General features: G+C 40.7%; 1 protein-coding gene across 2 annotated transcripts in view; it reads left to right on the plus strand.

Annotated features, from left to right (window-relative positions):
- The first annotated feature begins 1,694 nt into the window (after positions 1-1,694).
- Positions 1,695-17,604, plus strand: part of LOC139477017 (chitin synthase chs-1-like) — a 33,865-nt gene continuing 17,955 nt past the window's right edge. The window contains exons 1-3 of one of the 2 annotated variants that reach the window (XM_071259576.1): positions 1,695-1,823; positions 14,512-14,722; positions 16,822-17,191. In XM_071259576.1, the coding sequence (XP_071115677.1) occupies positions 14,532-14,722; positions 16,822-17,191 (561 nt within the window). In that variant the 5' untranslated portion in view covers positions 1,695-1,823; positions 14,512-14,531. Of the gene's footprint in view, positions 1,824-11,728; positions 11,744-14,511; positions 14,723-16,821; positions 17,192-17,604 lie in introns of those variants that run through there. The other variant, XM_071259577.1, reaches the window with a different exon arrangement.

The raw sequence follows: 17,604 nt of genomic DNA on the forward strand, positions 1-17,604 counted from the left end.
TAATCTCAGTGACGTCAGCATCTACTCGATAATTGTTTATCAGTGGACTCAGCTGTCTGAGAGATAGTCATGTAACAGTGATATTAACAGTATGATGGCTTTTCGCACCAGCCGCCTCTTCCCGAGGCAAGGGAGTTAATTGACTATAAAAGTCCACTTACCACACTTTTATGTCCCTCCTACTGACCAATCACATTCAACCTCTCATATCACTTGCATTTGCTTAAGACAAAATAAATGATGGCTCCGAGTCAAGATCGATAATTAAGAGCTATATAGTAATAAAACCTCGCGAAGTGCATCAAATGACTTGCGTACAATGGTTAAAAATATTAAATGATTTGGAAAATATCTGATGACGCCCAGTTGATTGTGCAAATCCTACAATCGGCTGAAATCTACCCGGAAGTCGCAGCGTTAACGTTGTTTACGAACCGGTTGTCGATTTCGTTTCGGGATTTTGAATGGACTATGCATAGACTCGTTAGTCCAGCCGAAGCAGACGAACTCGGAATTGCCTGCCTAGTTCGTTGTTGTTGTTGCTTTAAGTGTTTAAGAGGTCACCTTCTGCCTTTGCAATTTCGGCTGACCAGTCCCTCTTTGGGACTCCTGTGTGTGAGTATGGTACACGTATCTATTGTGAGTTTGGTATTCACAGAATTTCTGTTTTTGTATTGATATGGTTTCTATTTTCGTATTTTAAGTACTTTAATTTTTTATTTTTTTTGGCTGTTCTATTAATATGCTTTCGAGTAGCCGTCCATCTCTAAGAAATAGAGTCAGTTTGGCCTTCGCTGTTGCATCTCTTGGCTTTAGGAGATCTACGACAAATATCGGATCTAACTGCAAGTCTTGTTCGGCAAGGGTGGACATTTATTGTCTATTAGTATGATGTCAGTGGCTTGATGAATAATGGTGTATCTGTGATGTCAGCAATATAATATATAATCATGCAGTGTTCATGTACACAGCCTGATAGATAATCATGCATTATTGATGTCAGCTGACATTTAAGTCTTGTCAACAGGATATATTTTTGGCTCATAAATCATTTTGAAGGGTCGGCCATTTTGTAAATTCAATTTTAAATTACCAACGACGATGCATACAGCATCTTGTAGAAGAGGTAGGGCGTCTCGTCATAGGCGGGGATCCGGTTACAGGTTTTGACATCTGGTAACCATGGTTCCGTAGTGCCGAGTCGATTTGTGGCCTAAACAGTCGCTACAAGAAAACATGGCTTTAACACAATATTACAGCCATCATATAACACACATCTTAATGTGTTCCATGGTTCTATAAAGCAAGTCGGCAACTGAGAAAAATATACCTATATAACAATTACGTTTTCTAGACATGAAATAAGAGCAGGACTTTGGTCGGGAAGGAGGCGAATTATTTGCCTATTATCAAGAAAAACACTAACAGCAGGCATACATTTCAGCTAAGTGATTACATAACTTTGATAAGATAAACATGTGTCTGTCTTAATATAGTCATACCGCATATTCAGACATTGACTGGTGTAATGCACGTACGTGTCTAAATGCATTGCGTGACTGGTATACAGTCATCTGGGAACATTAGAGTAAGTAGGGGAGTAACAATGTGGTTATCAGTGTAGTGCTTCGTGACCACTTCAGGAGGATAAAACGCTGTGGTTATCTGGACAAAAGTCCACGTTGTGACTGAGGTATTGTCAGCCACGGTTGAGACCGGTCGCTATAACAGCCACTCTGTTCTGGATGGTGTCACAGATTAGACAACGCAGCTACAGAGACCTCGAGCTGGGAAGACGTCCGCTCCACTTTACAAACTTTAGGGTAAGAATAGTGACCACAGTGCTAAGGACTATCAAGGGTGATGGTCAAAGTCTTATGTCATTGTCTGGTACTGCCAAACTCATTTTCTTTTGCATCTTGTTGAACATTTACAAACAGCTTGTGCGTATCACGAGTCTATAGATCGCCAGCCATTTACTGCAGAAAGTATGAAAGGACATCAGTGGGAGAGGGAGAGATAAGGCCACAGACATCAGTCAAATAAATGTGTGAAGAATACAAATACGGAGATAAATATTATCTTATAAGGATTGGTACATCTGTTTAGGTTTCAATCGAGAATACGTAATGAGAAACTACGACTGTAGATGCGGAACTCGTATATTGCGTGAGGCCTGTTACGTGTATTCCGGAATGTGATATTTCTGGAATATTGATAAAAACGGCGTAAAACCCAGCTCAATCACTCCGGATAAATATCACATAGTTTGTAAAGGCTTTTGTAGGAAATATTCGGAAAATAAATCCAAACTCATTTAACTTTATACTGTGTGAGTCGCCATTGCATATTGCAGGAAAATATGTCACGAATTATTTGTCAGTGTATGGTTACAAGTCTCTTAAAAAGTAGGGGATCAGGAAATACAAATGTTAATACGAAGTACTAAAACAAAGATATAGGTTGACGACAAACATCCTATGCAAGGACGTTTATGTCTGTAAAACTTAACACCAAAACACAGCCGATAGTTTGCATGTGCCTCACGCAGTAGCGTCAGGCACGTGCGTAGAGTGCCATTCCTGATTTTGACTCTTTCAAGGAAGGCCTATTAATATCTGTGGATTATTATGTGTGTCAAGCTTATTGATTCTGCTTATCATTCAGTTGGAATTTTCTTGGTTTCATTCATTGTTTGTGTATGAACTCGTGTAGCGTCTATGGACTCTTAACATGGGAATGGCAGAAGTCGGCGTGCATTGATACATCGTTCAATGATTCACAGTCTGTGATTAGCAGACAACCAGACTAAAGGTACCATGAAACCCAAAATGTTAACGATCGATCCCGTTCAGGCCGTCACAGGTCAACGACAAGAGTACAGGATCGATTTCCATGCAGTTCATCTCCATGCCCGACGTCCACGTTTTGTGCCGCCCCTTACAAATCGTAATATTCTCAACAGTCGTCAATGGTGTACGCAACTTCGAAACTTTGGTAATCGTCGGTGGACTTATGTCATGTTTTCAGATGAGTCCCATCTTCCCGAGGCAAGGGAGTTAACTGTCTTTAAAAGTCCAGTTTTCCACCTTGCCGAACCAGGCTGGAATTCCTGGACTCGATCGTAGCGTCACCAGTGGCTGTTACGAGTTGAGTCCCTTCTATGCCTCTCCTATGGACCAATCAGATTCCACCTCTCGTATCACTTGCATATGCTTCAAACAAAATGGCGGCGCCCAGTTAAGGCGATCTGATTGATAATCAAGATCTATATTATGAGAAAACGGGTCTTACATCGCGAAGTGCATCAAATCACGTGAGCACCTTGATTAAAAACTTGAAAAGATTTGGAAAATATCTGTTGACAACGAGTTGGCGGGGCACATGCTATGCAAATCCTGCAATCGACCAAAATCTGCACGACAGATTACGAACCGGATTTCGATTTCGTTGCGCGATTTTGATAGGACTATGCATAGACTCGTTAATCCAGCCAAAATGTAACTCCATAATACCAGCCTAGTTCGGCAAGGGTGGAAACTGGACTTTTATAGTCAGTTAACTCACTTGCCTCGGGAAGATGGATGAGTCCCGGTTCGCCTTACACTTCCGTGATAGGCGTAGTCGTGTGTGGCGACGTCGATATGAACGTCAAACCAACGTCAACCTGAGACCTCAAGACAGATTTCGCGTTGGATCGGTTACGTTGTGGGGTGACATCACTGTGACTGAGGGCTCTGAGGAAGCGTCACTGGACAACATACTGACCACCCTTTGTTGTCCCGTTTGCAAGGCGTGTGGGTCGACGTTTTTTCAAGACGAAAACGCCCGTGCTCACCGTGTACGAACCGCCAATACTCACCTCCAGCCGCACAACATCCATGGAATTCAATGGTCATCAATGAGTCAAGACCATTCCCAATTGAACACGTCTGGGACATGATAGGGGGCGTGTGCGTCAACGTCATAGGTCGCCGACAACGTTTGTTTGACAATTCGTGGCTGTATTACGCGCTACTTATAAAAAAAAACCACACCAGCTTTTAAATTTCCCGCACTACCCTTGTCGTCCAATAAGATCTGTGGTGGTCATAACATTAACTGTCATACATTGTAATCCGGTCATGTTATTATACAACTAAACGTGAGATTTCAATGGGAAAAACAAAGGCAAGGACAGAGACCTTAGAGGGAAAGACAAGAAAAGATACTGCTGATATTTGCGTAGTGATAGGGGCAGAGACTTTCGTGAGACAGATAGACGCGAGGACAGGGGGAAATACAGACAAGGACAGAGACTTCAGTGTGAAGGACATGTCAAAATACTGCTGATATTTAGGTAGTGGCAAGGACAGAGACAGATGGCGAGACAGATAGACGCGAGGACAGAGTGAAATACAGACAAGGACGCAGACTTCAGAAGGAAAGACAAGAAAAGATACTGCTGAAATTTCGATAGAGATAAGGAAAGAGAATTTAGTGAGGCAGTTAGACACGAGGACAGAGATATCAGTGTGAAATACAGACAAGGACAGAGACTTCAGTGTGAAGGACACGTCAAAATACTGCTGATATTTAGGTAGTGGCAAGGACAGAGACAGATGGCGAGACAGATAGACGCGAGGACAGAGTGAAATACAGACAAGGACGCAGACTTCAGAAGGAAAGACAAGAAAAGATACTGCTGAAATTTCGATAGAGATAAGGAAAGAGAATTTAGTGAGGCAGTTAGACACGAGGACAGAGATATCAGTGTGAAATACAGACAAGGACAGAGACTTCAGTGTGAAGGACACGTCAAAATACTGCTGATATTTAGGTAGTGGCAAGGACAGAGACAGATGGCGAGACAGATAGACGCGAGGACAGAGTGAAATACAGACAAGGACGCAGACTTCAGAAGGAAAGACAAGAAAAGATACTGCTGAAATTTCGATAGAGATAAGGAAAGAGAATTTAGTGAGGCAGTTAGACACGAGGACAGAGATATCAGTGTGAAATACAGACAAGGACAGAGACTTCAGTGTGAAGGACACGTCAAAATACTGCTGATAGTTAGGTAGTGGCAAGGACAAAGAGGATGGTGAGACAGATAGACACGAGGACATAAATTTCGGTTGGAAAGAGAGACATTTCAGTGTGAAATACAGAGAAAAGGACAGCTATTTCAGAAGGAAAGACACGACAAAATACTTCTAATATTTAGGTAGAGGCAAAGACAGATAGTGACAGATCGACACGAGGACAGATATTTCGGATGGGAGGAGATACACGAAAACCGAGAGACATCAGTTGGAACGAAAGAGTCAAGGACATAGAGACACAATGCGATGCTTCAGTGGAAAATACAGAGACGAAGACGAAGACAAAGAGACGACAATGGCAATGATTGAAACAAGGACATTGACACCAGTCGGAACGACATACGGGGACAGCTACTAAAGTGGGAAACAACGACAAGGACAGCGGTGGGAACGACCGTATCTAGGACAAAGACTTCACAAGGAAAGACCGAGACAATGCCTGAGACTTCAGCGGGGAAGACAAAAATACGGACAGATACTTAAGAGGAAAGACAGAGACAAAGTCAAAGACATCAGTTGGAGAGGGAAAGACAAGGACACCGACATCACTAGGAAAGTCATACTAGGGCAAAGATTTCATAGGGAAAGAAAGAGACAATGACACAGACATCACAGGAAAAGTCATATGAGGACAAAGACTTCAGAGGGAAAGAAACAGACAAGAAAAGAGACTTCGGCGACATCGCCGTAATGAACAAAACTGGAAGCAAAGATGCTTTTTTGTATTGCACTGTGCTCACCATTAAAGAAACTATTTGAAAAGTCACACCTCGTCTATACTCTCTAAAAGAATATTCAAATGTTTGAAAACACATTTGTATATTGAATAACAACTACGACAGATAATACTTTTAATGTGTGAAATGAAAATTACGACTCACTTTTTGATTGATTGTCCATTAAAGTTAAATAAAAACAGAACTTCAAAACCCACTTTTATTGTGAAGATACATGTACATGTGTAAATAATGTTCAGGAGACTTAAAAGTCATAAAAAGAAAAAAAGTTTTGAAAAGAAGAGATTGAAATAGGTATTTTTCCAAGATGAAACCCCTTTTGTTTGTGACGGGACGGACGGGGGTGCTGTAACGTCAGCTCACATTGACGATGTTAAGCTTTATCAAATGAGATCAGATAAGTGAAATTACGCAAAAGAGGTCATGGGTCGATAAAACAAAGAAAATGATAGAATAGAAGCACTGTCGGATGAATAATGTAATCTAAAAGTTTTATTTATAAAGGTGTAATACTCAAAAGCAGTTTAATACTCAAAACTCGACTATTTACAGATCACCGTCATATAGCTGACACATATGATGAGTGCGGTGCAAAAAAACATAACAATAACAAAATCAAATACAGGCATCGAATGCCAAATCTTCTTGTAAAGGCTAACTAAATCATTTGTTGATCAGTCTTTCATATGTTCACCAAATCCCTCTCCGCAACAGTCTCAGTGAGTCACTACATCAATACCAGTTTAAACAAAAAACATTCGAAGTATCCCCAGAAAGACATTGTTCGCGCTAGCAAACTACTAGCCCAAGTTGAATGGGGGCTTAAATAGTGTTTGACCAATATGACGTTGAATATTCGTCATAATTTTTTTTAACAATATATTGTTGTGAACAAATTTTTGTTTCACATTTTTCGAATGTTATATTTTGCTGTTAAAATCGTCTGTTTCAATAAGAAAAATACGAATTTGTCCCGAAACGTTTTATGAACGCTATCATTTGCGTATTTGTTCGTTAGGTTTGTCATCTCATCACCAAACCCGTTAGGATATCAAAATCATCACTAAACACATCACATCGATATACACTCTACGTTTCTTAGGGTTATCGGCCCACAGGATTGTCTGGATCGATATGTAGGTTATCGATGTGTTCATACGCAAAATGTGTGTGAAAAGGCTTCATTGAGTGGTATTTCCTCATTAACCAATCATAATCAAGCAATTTTCAGTGTCATAGTAGAATTGTGATCAACCTACTGTGTCTTAAAATTTGTGGCCGTCTCACTGTAGATTCCATTCTGGTTCCTTCTCTTAATGACATGTGACCTACGCCAGCGATTCTCCTTACGACAAGGCGTGGTGCTGAATTCTAAACGTTCCCCAATATCTGTTTTTTTATGTACCCGACAAAAAGCAACAGCGACCTCGGACTTCATCCTGTATTAATGGGCGGTCTTTTTCAATTTGCCTCCCCTTCACTAACCCGCAAGTTGCGATGACCACGCCCCTCGATGGATACGAACATGTACATGTACATGTATATCCATGGTGAGAAGCGGAAAGGTCAAGTCTGCACTGAACCGTTGTCCATCAGTGAAACATATACTGGCTGATGCAACCGTTAGTAAGATATTATGATTCCGCTGAATTCTACCAAAACTATCATCGTACAATAGGTTCTAGAAATAGAGGCTTATATATATCAACATTCCAAACAGAAAGATATTTTATCTTGCCAAAACATTTCTATTTCAAATACAAACGGTGACATCAGTACACAAATAATAAGTTCAGCGATGCACGTTTGTCGTTTGTTAGATAGACAGAGAAGAAATGATGTGTACATAATGTTAGTGAGTGAGTGAGTGAGTTGTGTTTAATGCCGCTTTTGACAGGCACATCAGTACCATCAAGGAAATATGATAACGTGCTATCTTGAAACACGGTAGATTGACAGCTCATCTACTTCACGTCACCAGACCATCAAATTGGTGTATTATTTATCATGAGGTGAGTGAGTTTGGTTTAACGCCCCTTTTAACATTATTCAAGTTATATCACGGCATGTCAGCCTAATGTGGGAGAAAAGCCCGAAGTGATGCAGGTCTCGGGCGCTTACCACTTCGGTGAAACCCGCGAGCACGGATATGGTGCTGACAAACCTAGAAACATAATCGGGGCCACCCGGAATCGAACCAAAAATCATAGGTTACTGGCGTTTCCAAGGGACGCAACTCTGCACAGCGAATCGCGGCGCCTTAGACCACTAGGCCACCCGTGCCCCCACATAATGCTAGTGCTCTCTCAGAAATGAAATGTTACGGTAAAATATCCGTCTGTCACACTCTGTGTCCTTGCATTCCGACTAGTCCATAGGACAATGGCCTTGCACATAAGAATATTTCTCGTGCATACATTCGTTAATAAAAAAGTATCAAATGGGTTAAAGTTTGTAGATTATGAATATAATTTCTTAACTCAGCGTTTGTTGTCAATGTTCCCCCAATGTCCCGCACACATGAACTGATTCTTATTGAGATACAGTAAACTATGGTTATAACGAACTCACAGGGACTACTAATTTTAGTTCGTTATAACCATAATTCGTTATAAGCATATATACAGTATAACTACAGCAATTAGTCGGGACTAAAAAGTTAGTTCGTTATAAGCGTGTTCGTTATAACAATAGTTTACTGTTTATGGCTTAATTACTTATATGGGGCCAGGTAACATCAAGATATGTGAATCCGTTTATGTCGATGTGAAAATAGTCCCTCATGTAACTCAGACATATAACTCATCTTGAATTATAATCAGTTCAAATCTATGGTCTCAGATTAGAGATGGCATTGATAGATGCACGTTTGGCGATTTTACCACAACAAGTTCGATAGTCAATCAGTGTCTGGTCACATGGTACAATGTCTAAGACAGCCTGAAGGTGCATTCTAAACTGTCGACATAGATGATTGCTGCGGAGACGTCGTGTTCAACCCACTCATTTTATAGCTAGGGTGTGTTTTAGATGATGGAGACAGTGTTGTATAGCTCAAGTATAGAATCAAGTTCACTCAGATGACACATTTTGACAGGCATCAAGATAAGTTTTCGTTACGAAAACCTGCAAAATCGGCAAATGTTCAATACATAAGATGATGATTCAAGTCAACTGGTTTCTGGTCAATAACTGACAAAACTGATGGATTTCAATACATTTACATTACAGACGAATGTTTTTTTGTTTTTTTTATATAATTGAATAAGATGTGCAGTGCGCGTACATATTTTACAAATGTATGTAATCAGTATAATATCGGAAGATGTGGTCATTGTGATGGATCATCACTAAGTTTAAGCAGCATTTGCAATTTCTTTTGGGTAATCCCGTTTCAAAGTACACGCATTTTCAAATCATGACTGACTACAAAAACTGCTACGTTAAATATTTAGATACAGCTTATCAAATGAATCATTCAGTTATCACAGATAAAGGGCACAGTATAACAAGTGGTGGAGCTGAAGGTGAGTTTATCTTTACTGAAGTGAGTCATGATGTGTATGCAGTCCATCGTGTCATGTTCGAATAGTAATTACTGTAATGAAAGACTTCACCTACAGCCAAAGGTCAAACTATAATCCTTGCTAGAGAACCCATGTATCACACGTACTGGACAGTCACCAACATTCATCAGGGTTCCCTCTTTAAACATACATGTTACCAATTAGAACAGTATATAAGATTTGTTTGTTTGTTTGTTGTTCAACGTCGCACTCAGAAATATTCCATCAGTCTGAACCAGACGATCTAGTGATTGACATCATGAGCATCAACCCATGCAATAAGGATACGATGACATGCATCAACCAAGTCAGCGAGTCTGACCACCCGATCCCTTTAGTCGCCTCTTACGACACGTGTGGGTTACGAAAGACCTATTCTACCCTGGATCTTCACGGGTCAGTATATATCATGTATTGTTGCCATCATGTAGATCACAAACACGGGGCGTTCACTCAAATGTATGTATACTCTTCAAAAAAAGAAACTTGACATAGATGTAAAACCACTTTTTGCCAAATATCTAAAATAATTACATTAAATGAGAACCAAATAAGTCAAACAGAAAGATGATGTGTCTATAATTCGCGAAAACACATGCAAAGTACATAAACGTAGCATTTGGGGATCAATTTTACAGCTTCATCCAAACGCAACCGCCTGTAAAAGAGGTGCAGCACAGGATCCTGCATTTAGGCATGCAGTCGCCCCTGCTGAATGGGTATAAAACTCCCCATCAACGGCTGTTCATACAGTCCTTATAACGGCAGTAGAGGTGGTGACAGAATGCCAAGACTGAATGCAGCTCAACGGAACAACGCCATTGAGAGATTACAAGCTGGAGCAACTCAGCAAGAAGTGGCCAGGCACTTTGGCGTATCCAGACAGACAATCTCCGCACTGTGGACCCGATAAAACAACACCAACAGAGTTGACGACAGACCAAGGTCAGAAAGACCAAGGGTGACAACCCAAGCACAAGATCATTACATCCGGCTGCGACACTCCCGAGACCGCACTACCACAGCCACGTCTACAACCACACAGATCCCTGGGGTACGCAGAATATCAGATCAAACGGTACGCAACAGACTGAGGGAGGCTGGACTTTTTGCACGAAGACCTTTTCGACCTCATGTATTGACCCCACGTCATCTCGTTAGATGGAGAAATGTACTGTTTACTGACGAGTACCGTTTCCTACTCACACGTGCTGATGGGCGCGTCGGGGTGAACGTTACGCCCCAACTGTGTGCAGCAGGTTGTCCCATTTGGCGGCGGGAGTGTCATGGTATTGGCCGGAATTCATCACGGTGGTAGGTCGCCTCTCGTGCATGTGGCAGGTGCATTGACAGGTGTGCGTTACAGAGACTTGATCCTACAGCCTTACGTTCTTCCTCACTTCAACGTTCATGGCGGACAGTTCCAGCAGGACAACGCTCGACCGCATATTGAACGTGTTTTTCAGGACTTCTTGCAGCACAACAACATCCAGACATTATCTTGGCCTGCCCGGTCACCAGATTTGTCCCCGATTGAGCATCTGTGGGACGAGTTGGATCGACGCGTTCGCAGAAGGAATCCACCGCCCCAAACACTTCCGGCGCTTCTTGATGCACTTCAGCATGAATGGCTGCACATCCATAGCGTGTTATTGACAACTTGATTGCATCTATGGGTCGTCGGTGTCAAGCGGTGATTGATGCACGTGGTGGGCACAACCGATACTGACATTTTCTGTACCCCTGTGACATTAACTGTATCGTGTACGTGTGTCTGTCTAGGTGACACGATTAATGTTTTGAACATTGTGTACATTGATCTTCAAACAGTGTTTCAATTATGGTTTCTGTGTCCCATTTTGAAACAATGGCATTATATTACATTTTGAAAGTCAGTGTCAAGTTTCTTTTTTTGAAGAGTATATTTTAATCTTGTCTACCTGTCCCTTTTATCTGCATGTAACCTACAATGATATCTACTCTGTAGCATTCTATATCTCGGACAGACCCAATCCACTGACCGCTGGGGTGTATTCGTGCACCTTACTTGTACAAACGTAAGTTGTATAAGTCATGCCAGGCACATCAGTACCATCAAGGAAGTATGATAACGTGCTATCTGGAAACACGATAGATTGACAGCTCATCTACTTCACGTCACCAGTCCATCCTGACACGAGGGGCATATCAGACAGACCGACAAACAGGTGTATTATTTATCATGAGGTGAGTGAGTTTGGTTTAACGCCGCTTTTTACATTATTCCAGTTATATCACGGCGTGGCAGCCTAATGTAGGAGGAAAGCCCGAAGGTCTCGGAAACACCGGTCTCGGTTCTTTACAAGAATATGTACATGTAGGTACAATAACTATTTGTATCCACCAAATCGAAGGCTTTCTTGAAATTAATGAAAGCATAATGCCACTATCCAGTTTGTTATATACAGTTCGAGGGCAATGAACGTAAATTGTACATATTATCAATAGTCAAATAATTAGACCAGGAACCAGTTTGACATTCCAAATTCAAATCATTGTTTCCATGTTCTCAAATCAGGTAGTATTTCGTACTCCCCGGGAGCCTTGCCGAGTTTCAGACTGCTAACGGAATCTTCTGCCTCGTATGAAGTGATTTCAAAATAATTGTTCCACTTTACTTGCCCTTTAAGGAGTGTTGTTTAATACTATGCAACCACCAAGGTACTTAAGGAATGTGTGTTGTTTAATACTTATAGTATGCAACCACCAAGGTACTTAAGGAGTGTGTGTTGTTTAATACTTATAACATGCAACCACCAAGGTACTTAAGGTGTGTGTGTTGTTACATACTTATAGTATGCAACCACCAAGGTACTTAAGGTGTGTGTGTTGTTAAAACCTTATAGTATGCAACCACCAAGGTACTTAAGGAGTGTGTGTTGTTAAATACTTATAGTATGCAACCACCAAGGTACATGAGGAGTGTGTGTTGTTTAATACTTATAGTATGCAACCACCAAGGTACTTAAGGAGTGTGTGTTGTTTAATACTTATAGTATGCAACCACCAAGGTACTTAAGGAATGTGTGCTGTTAAAACCTTAAAGTATGCAACCACCAAGGTACTTATTTGTGTGTGTTGTTTAATACTTATAGTATGCAACCACCAAGGTACTTAAGGAATGTGTGCTGTTAAAACCTTAAAGTATGCAACCACCAAGGTACTTAAGGAGTGTGTGTTGTTTAATACTTATAGTATGCAACCACCAAGGTACTTAAGGAATGTGTGCTGTTAAAACCTTAAAGTATGCAACCACCAAGGTACTTAAGGTGTGTGTGTTGTTAAATACTTATAGTATGCAACCACCAAGGTACTTAAGGAGTGTGTGTTGTTAAATACTTATAGTATGCAATCACCAAGGTACTTAAGGTGTGTGTGTTGTTAAATACTTATAGTATGCAACCACCAAGGTACTTAAGGAGTGTGTGTTGTTAAATACTTATAGTATGCAACCACCAAGGTACTTAAGGCGTGTGTGTTGTTAAATACTTATAGTATGCAACCACCAAGGTACTTAACGAGTGTGTGTTGTTAAATACTTATAGTATGCAACCACCAAGGTACTTAAGGAGCGTGTGTTGTTAAATACTTATAGTATGCAACCACCAAGGTACTTAAGCAATGTGTGTTGTTAAATTCTTATAGCATGCAACCACCAAGGTACTGAAGGAGTGTGTAATGTTAAATACTTACACAATCAACAAGGTGCTTAAGGAGTGTGTGTTGTTAAATACTCACGAAATCAACAAGGTGCTTATGGGGCGTGTGTTTAATACTTACACAATCAACACAGTGTGTGTTGTTTAATAAAAAAAAATAAAGCATCACGGTGCTCTAGGAATGTGTATTGTTTAAAACTAAATCATACAATCATCACGGTGTTTAAGGACTGTTATAATGCATGTTAAAATGATTGTTTAATGTTCGTCATTCTCTGAATGTCTTGATTTGTCTCCAAGTCGGAATCACCAGGGTTCGATTTGAACATTTATACCTCTTCTTGTTTTTAACCTTTACTATATAATGATCACGGTGCTTTAGGGTTGTGTTTGGACATTTATACCATATCTAACACCAATATTAATCTAGCAGTTGATCAGCAAGTCCCAAAACAATGTATCATTTTGAATTATTGTTCAAATTGAGAGCAAAGTCCGTGCACTTTCTGTGAATATTACATTTATAGTATTGACCTATGGGAAGACATGCTAAATTTTGTCTTGATCATATATAGTGTGCAGAACTATTGTTAATTGGTATGTTCTTTCGTCAATATAAGTTGTAGCAGAACCATTCGAGGTACATGGGGTTTCATACGTCCCGCGTTAGGTATTATACCACGGACCGGAGCGTGCGGCTATCTGTTTCAAAGGATAAAAGGGATTTATTCTGCCTCACAAATCCACCTGCGGACTGACTTGCTCGTGGCTGAGTATTTATATTAATTCTCCCACTGAGAAAATAATTTCCCGCTCAGGCCGGATAAAAACTATTTTATCAAGATCACTTGAACCAATCAGATCTCATCATTCTGACATAAAGGTATGATAATTGTATTTTGTATGTTATTCTTTAATTCACCGCCTCCGTGGTCTAGTGGTAGAGCGTTCGCCCGGAGAGCGGAAGGTCCGGGGTTGGATCCCCGGCCGCTTCATGCCAAAAGACGTTGAAAGATGGTACTTGTTGTTACCTTGTCTGGCGCTCGGCATTAATGTACTGGTCGGTTCGGAGTCAGTATACTGTGTCTCAGTGGGGTATTCATGTTAAACTGCGGCATGGCATCCCAGTGGATGATCGGTATGAGTTCGGACTTGTACAGGCAGCCACACACACACAAGTCGCTATACAAGTGCAGTAATCTGGGACCCGACGTTAAACACCATTTCCATTTTTTGTCTAAAGTTCATTATAGGTCCTCGTGAGTACAAGAAAATTGCTGACCACGACCATTAACAAGAAACAATTAAACCGACTTTTTAGAGATTTCAATTCGTTTTTGGCTGCCATTAATTTGTACTGTGTCATTTCAGTTTGTGACTATGGAGCCACACACTGTGTTGTATAATAAACACTGTTTTTTTCTAGAGATATCATCTGAACTAACGATGTTCCGAGCACCATATCTGCCGAACGGGGATGTCCCGGGCCAAGGGGTCGATAACCGTTCATATTGTGACAGCGACAACACGTACGATGAGAGTAACCAGGGACTGGATGATATGTTTGATGAAGATGCGGAGGAGCGAGAGGAGGACCGAGTCAGCCAGGATGACCTCGAGGAGGAGGATCGTCGGACGTAAGTTGTGGCTCTCGAAACACATTGGACTCGGACATTTGTACATGCAGCCTTCCTGCAAATATACCGGATCTCACAGAATTTCTCACAATTTCAAATTATGTATAGGCTAGTGCACGAGGCCTAATCGGTGAAATTGTTAGTTGGGGTTCATGGCTTGGAAGAGTTCAATCCTTAACTGTGCTAACACTGTGTGGGTCGATACTAAGAGATGCACGTGAACTGTGTTCGCTGAGCTTTTCGTTCTTATTCTTTCGTTCGAATCCCGCTGGCGACATGCGTCTTTCGTGAAACTGTTCATAGACGTAAATGATAGAGGAAAAATTTGTTGTGTGTTTACTAACAATTCAGTTGGTATATGCTCGGTCAAAGACAAAGGAGCCATGATTTAAGACACATTCTACCATGAATTTGAAAATATTCGAATTTGATTGGTCAATTACAGAGGTCATGAAATCACAATAGACCCCCTCTCAAAACATCCCATTCGACGGTCGCACCATCGCGGAAACTAAGCTTTTTAGAAACAGAAACAGTGTATTCTCCCCAAAACACCGTCGCTGGTACAAAAGAGAAAGACAAGCATGTATACATAAAGTATTAGTGTTTGACAAGATGACAGTATGTCATGCATGGATATATCTATACATTTTCTGTCTTGTGTTTTCGTACTACTTTAAATATTTAATCGATAAATCTCGACAGGTTCTTAAGATCTCCAGCGTTTTGTCTGGACAAAACCCCTTAAATGTATACAAATTAGACCTTTTACCCTGGTAAGCAATTGGTAAGTATACAAGTCTATGTTTTGACAGGGCCTGGCACCTACACAAATTATGAAATTCGTCTGCAACTGCAAAAGAGAGTTGCACAGTTCATATACATGATCTTCTTTCTTTACATTATTCCAACGACCGGTTTCAGTCGATAGATTATGGCTACATATTTTGAATTGTAAGATTGGGATAAACATACTTTAGAATAGTACTTTTTTACAGTCATTGTCAGTAGGCATAATTCAATAATGATATGTATAGTTATAGGCTACAAAATACAATGTTGCGGTTGCTACAATGTTCAAAGGACGTGCAGAAAACACGATAGAAATCTAAAAAGTGAATGTATTTCATGTTTGTGGGACTACAGAGCTTGCTATTTGGCGCTTTCTATATACGACTGTGACGTTATGTATTTTGCCTCACAATGAGCGCTATGACGTCATAATAGTGTAGAACGAAAGCTTTGCAAAGCTTGCTAAGCTTTCTTTAGGGATGACGCTAATTATACCCATGTTAGCTTACCAAGTTGCCGTGTTAGATGCTTCAGTGTCTGTCATAAGTTCAAGTCAAATATAACGGTATATCAAATTGATGGAGCTTGTAGAGTGCCATATTTTGTTGAAAGGCTGCTTTTGGTAAATTCTGATAAAAAAAACAACTTAAAACATTGACCCCAACCGATGCCGCTGAACACAATATATACTGAACAGCATTGAAAACGCACCAGCAATAAATCTTGAAATATTACAAAAACAACTTTAGCAATGACCGACATAGACGGATTATTAAGAAAGACGACAAAGGAAACAGGAATACAACACAGTAATTACAATTACGTCATCAGTCTAAGGAAGACACATAGGGTTAAAATGAAAAGTCAATATCTGGTATTTCCGCCATTGACAGCAACACGTTTTCCATCATGTGAACGCTCACAAAAAAATTAGGAATGTGTTTTGACGAGCTGTTCTTCCTGCTTCGTCCAGAACGTCGTATATTACTCATTCACTTCAATGCTGTTCAGTATAGTTGCTAAAACTAAAGAGTTTCCGTTATTTTTAGTCATGGTAGACGTGCTTGGTTCCAAATTCAAATTAGCGCGGTTACAATTCTTCCCAATTAAATCTGCAGGTAACCTACATTGAAAACACAGTACTTTTACCTTCTTCAGATCATAACTTGGTTGTTATGAGAAACACTAGATACAAACTTCTTCTGTCAATTTAAGTGACATACATGTAATGATATGTGCAAGTATGCAGATTTCAAAGATTTAAACAGGCTGATTTTACTTTTATCTTTAATGCCCTTATTTTGCAGGTCTCAGATGAACTGGGATGTGTTCAGGGTAGTGCCCCGGAAGGAAGAACATGTACGCAATCTCCGTTTCTGGAACCGCGTGCATGTGGGTGTCCGAGTCACATTATGCGGTATTATTTTCCTCTTTGTCCTGGGTACTGGGACATTCACCAAGCTCTGCTTCCTCCTCATTGCCTACAACATGAACTCCCACCACGTCGCCAGGGGAGGCGCCCTGTCAGGGGTAGCAGAGGACGTGACTGTCAAAGTAGCGTGGATTTGGTCAATGTTAATCCTTATCACAGCGCCTTATGTCTTCACCATTTTGAGAAATATTTTCAGAGTCATTTTCAAGAAGCAGAAGCAGCTGCAGATTATTCCCTTCCTTGTGGTGAGAAGATGTTGATTTTACAAAGATCGTAGATAAGTTTTGCAGTCTCTCCATTGTTAGCATTGAGATTAACTATTAAGGTTTTAAAAACACCCGGGCCAAAGTCTCTTTCAATGGTCAATTGACCCAGACTCAATTCAACAATGCCTCAGTGGCCTGGTTTGGAGCGATACCGGGTTGGTCAACTTCATGCACTATTGAAATAGCCTGTGTCGAGCCAATTTTGACGTCTTTAAGTTCCTTCCATAAGGCGTGACAGAAACCCATGATCTTGGGTTTGAACCCCGTTCATCATGATTAGGTTTCTAGGTTTGTCCACACCATACCCATGCTCCAGGGTTTCACCAAAGTGAAAAACTGTAAGATTTGCATTACATCTTTCTTTCCTCCCACACCAATCTGACACGCCCTGA

The sequence above is a fragment of the Haliotis cracherodii genome, unplaced genomic scaffold, assembly GCF_022045235.1.
Source record: "Haliotis cracherodii isolate W230 unplaced genomic scaffold, xgHalCrac1.p SCAF_30, whole genome shotgun sequence".
NCBI lineage: Eukaryota > Metazoa > Mollusca > Gastropoda > Lepetellida > Haliotidae > Haliotis > Haliotis cracherodii.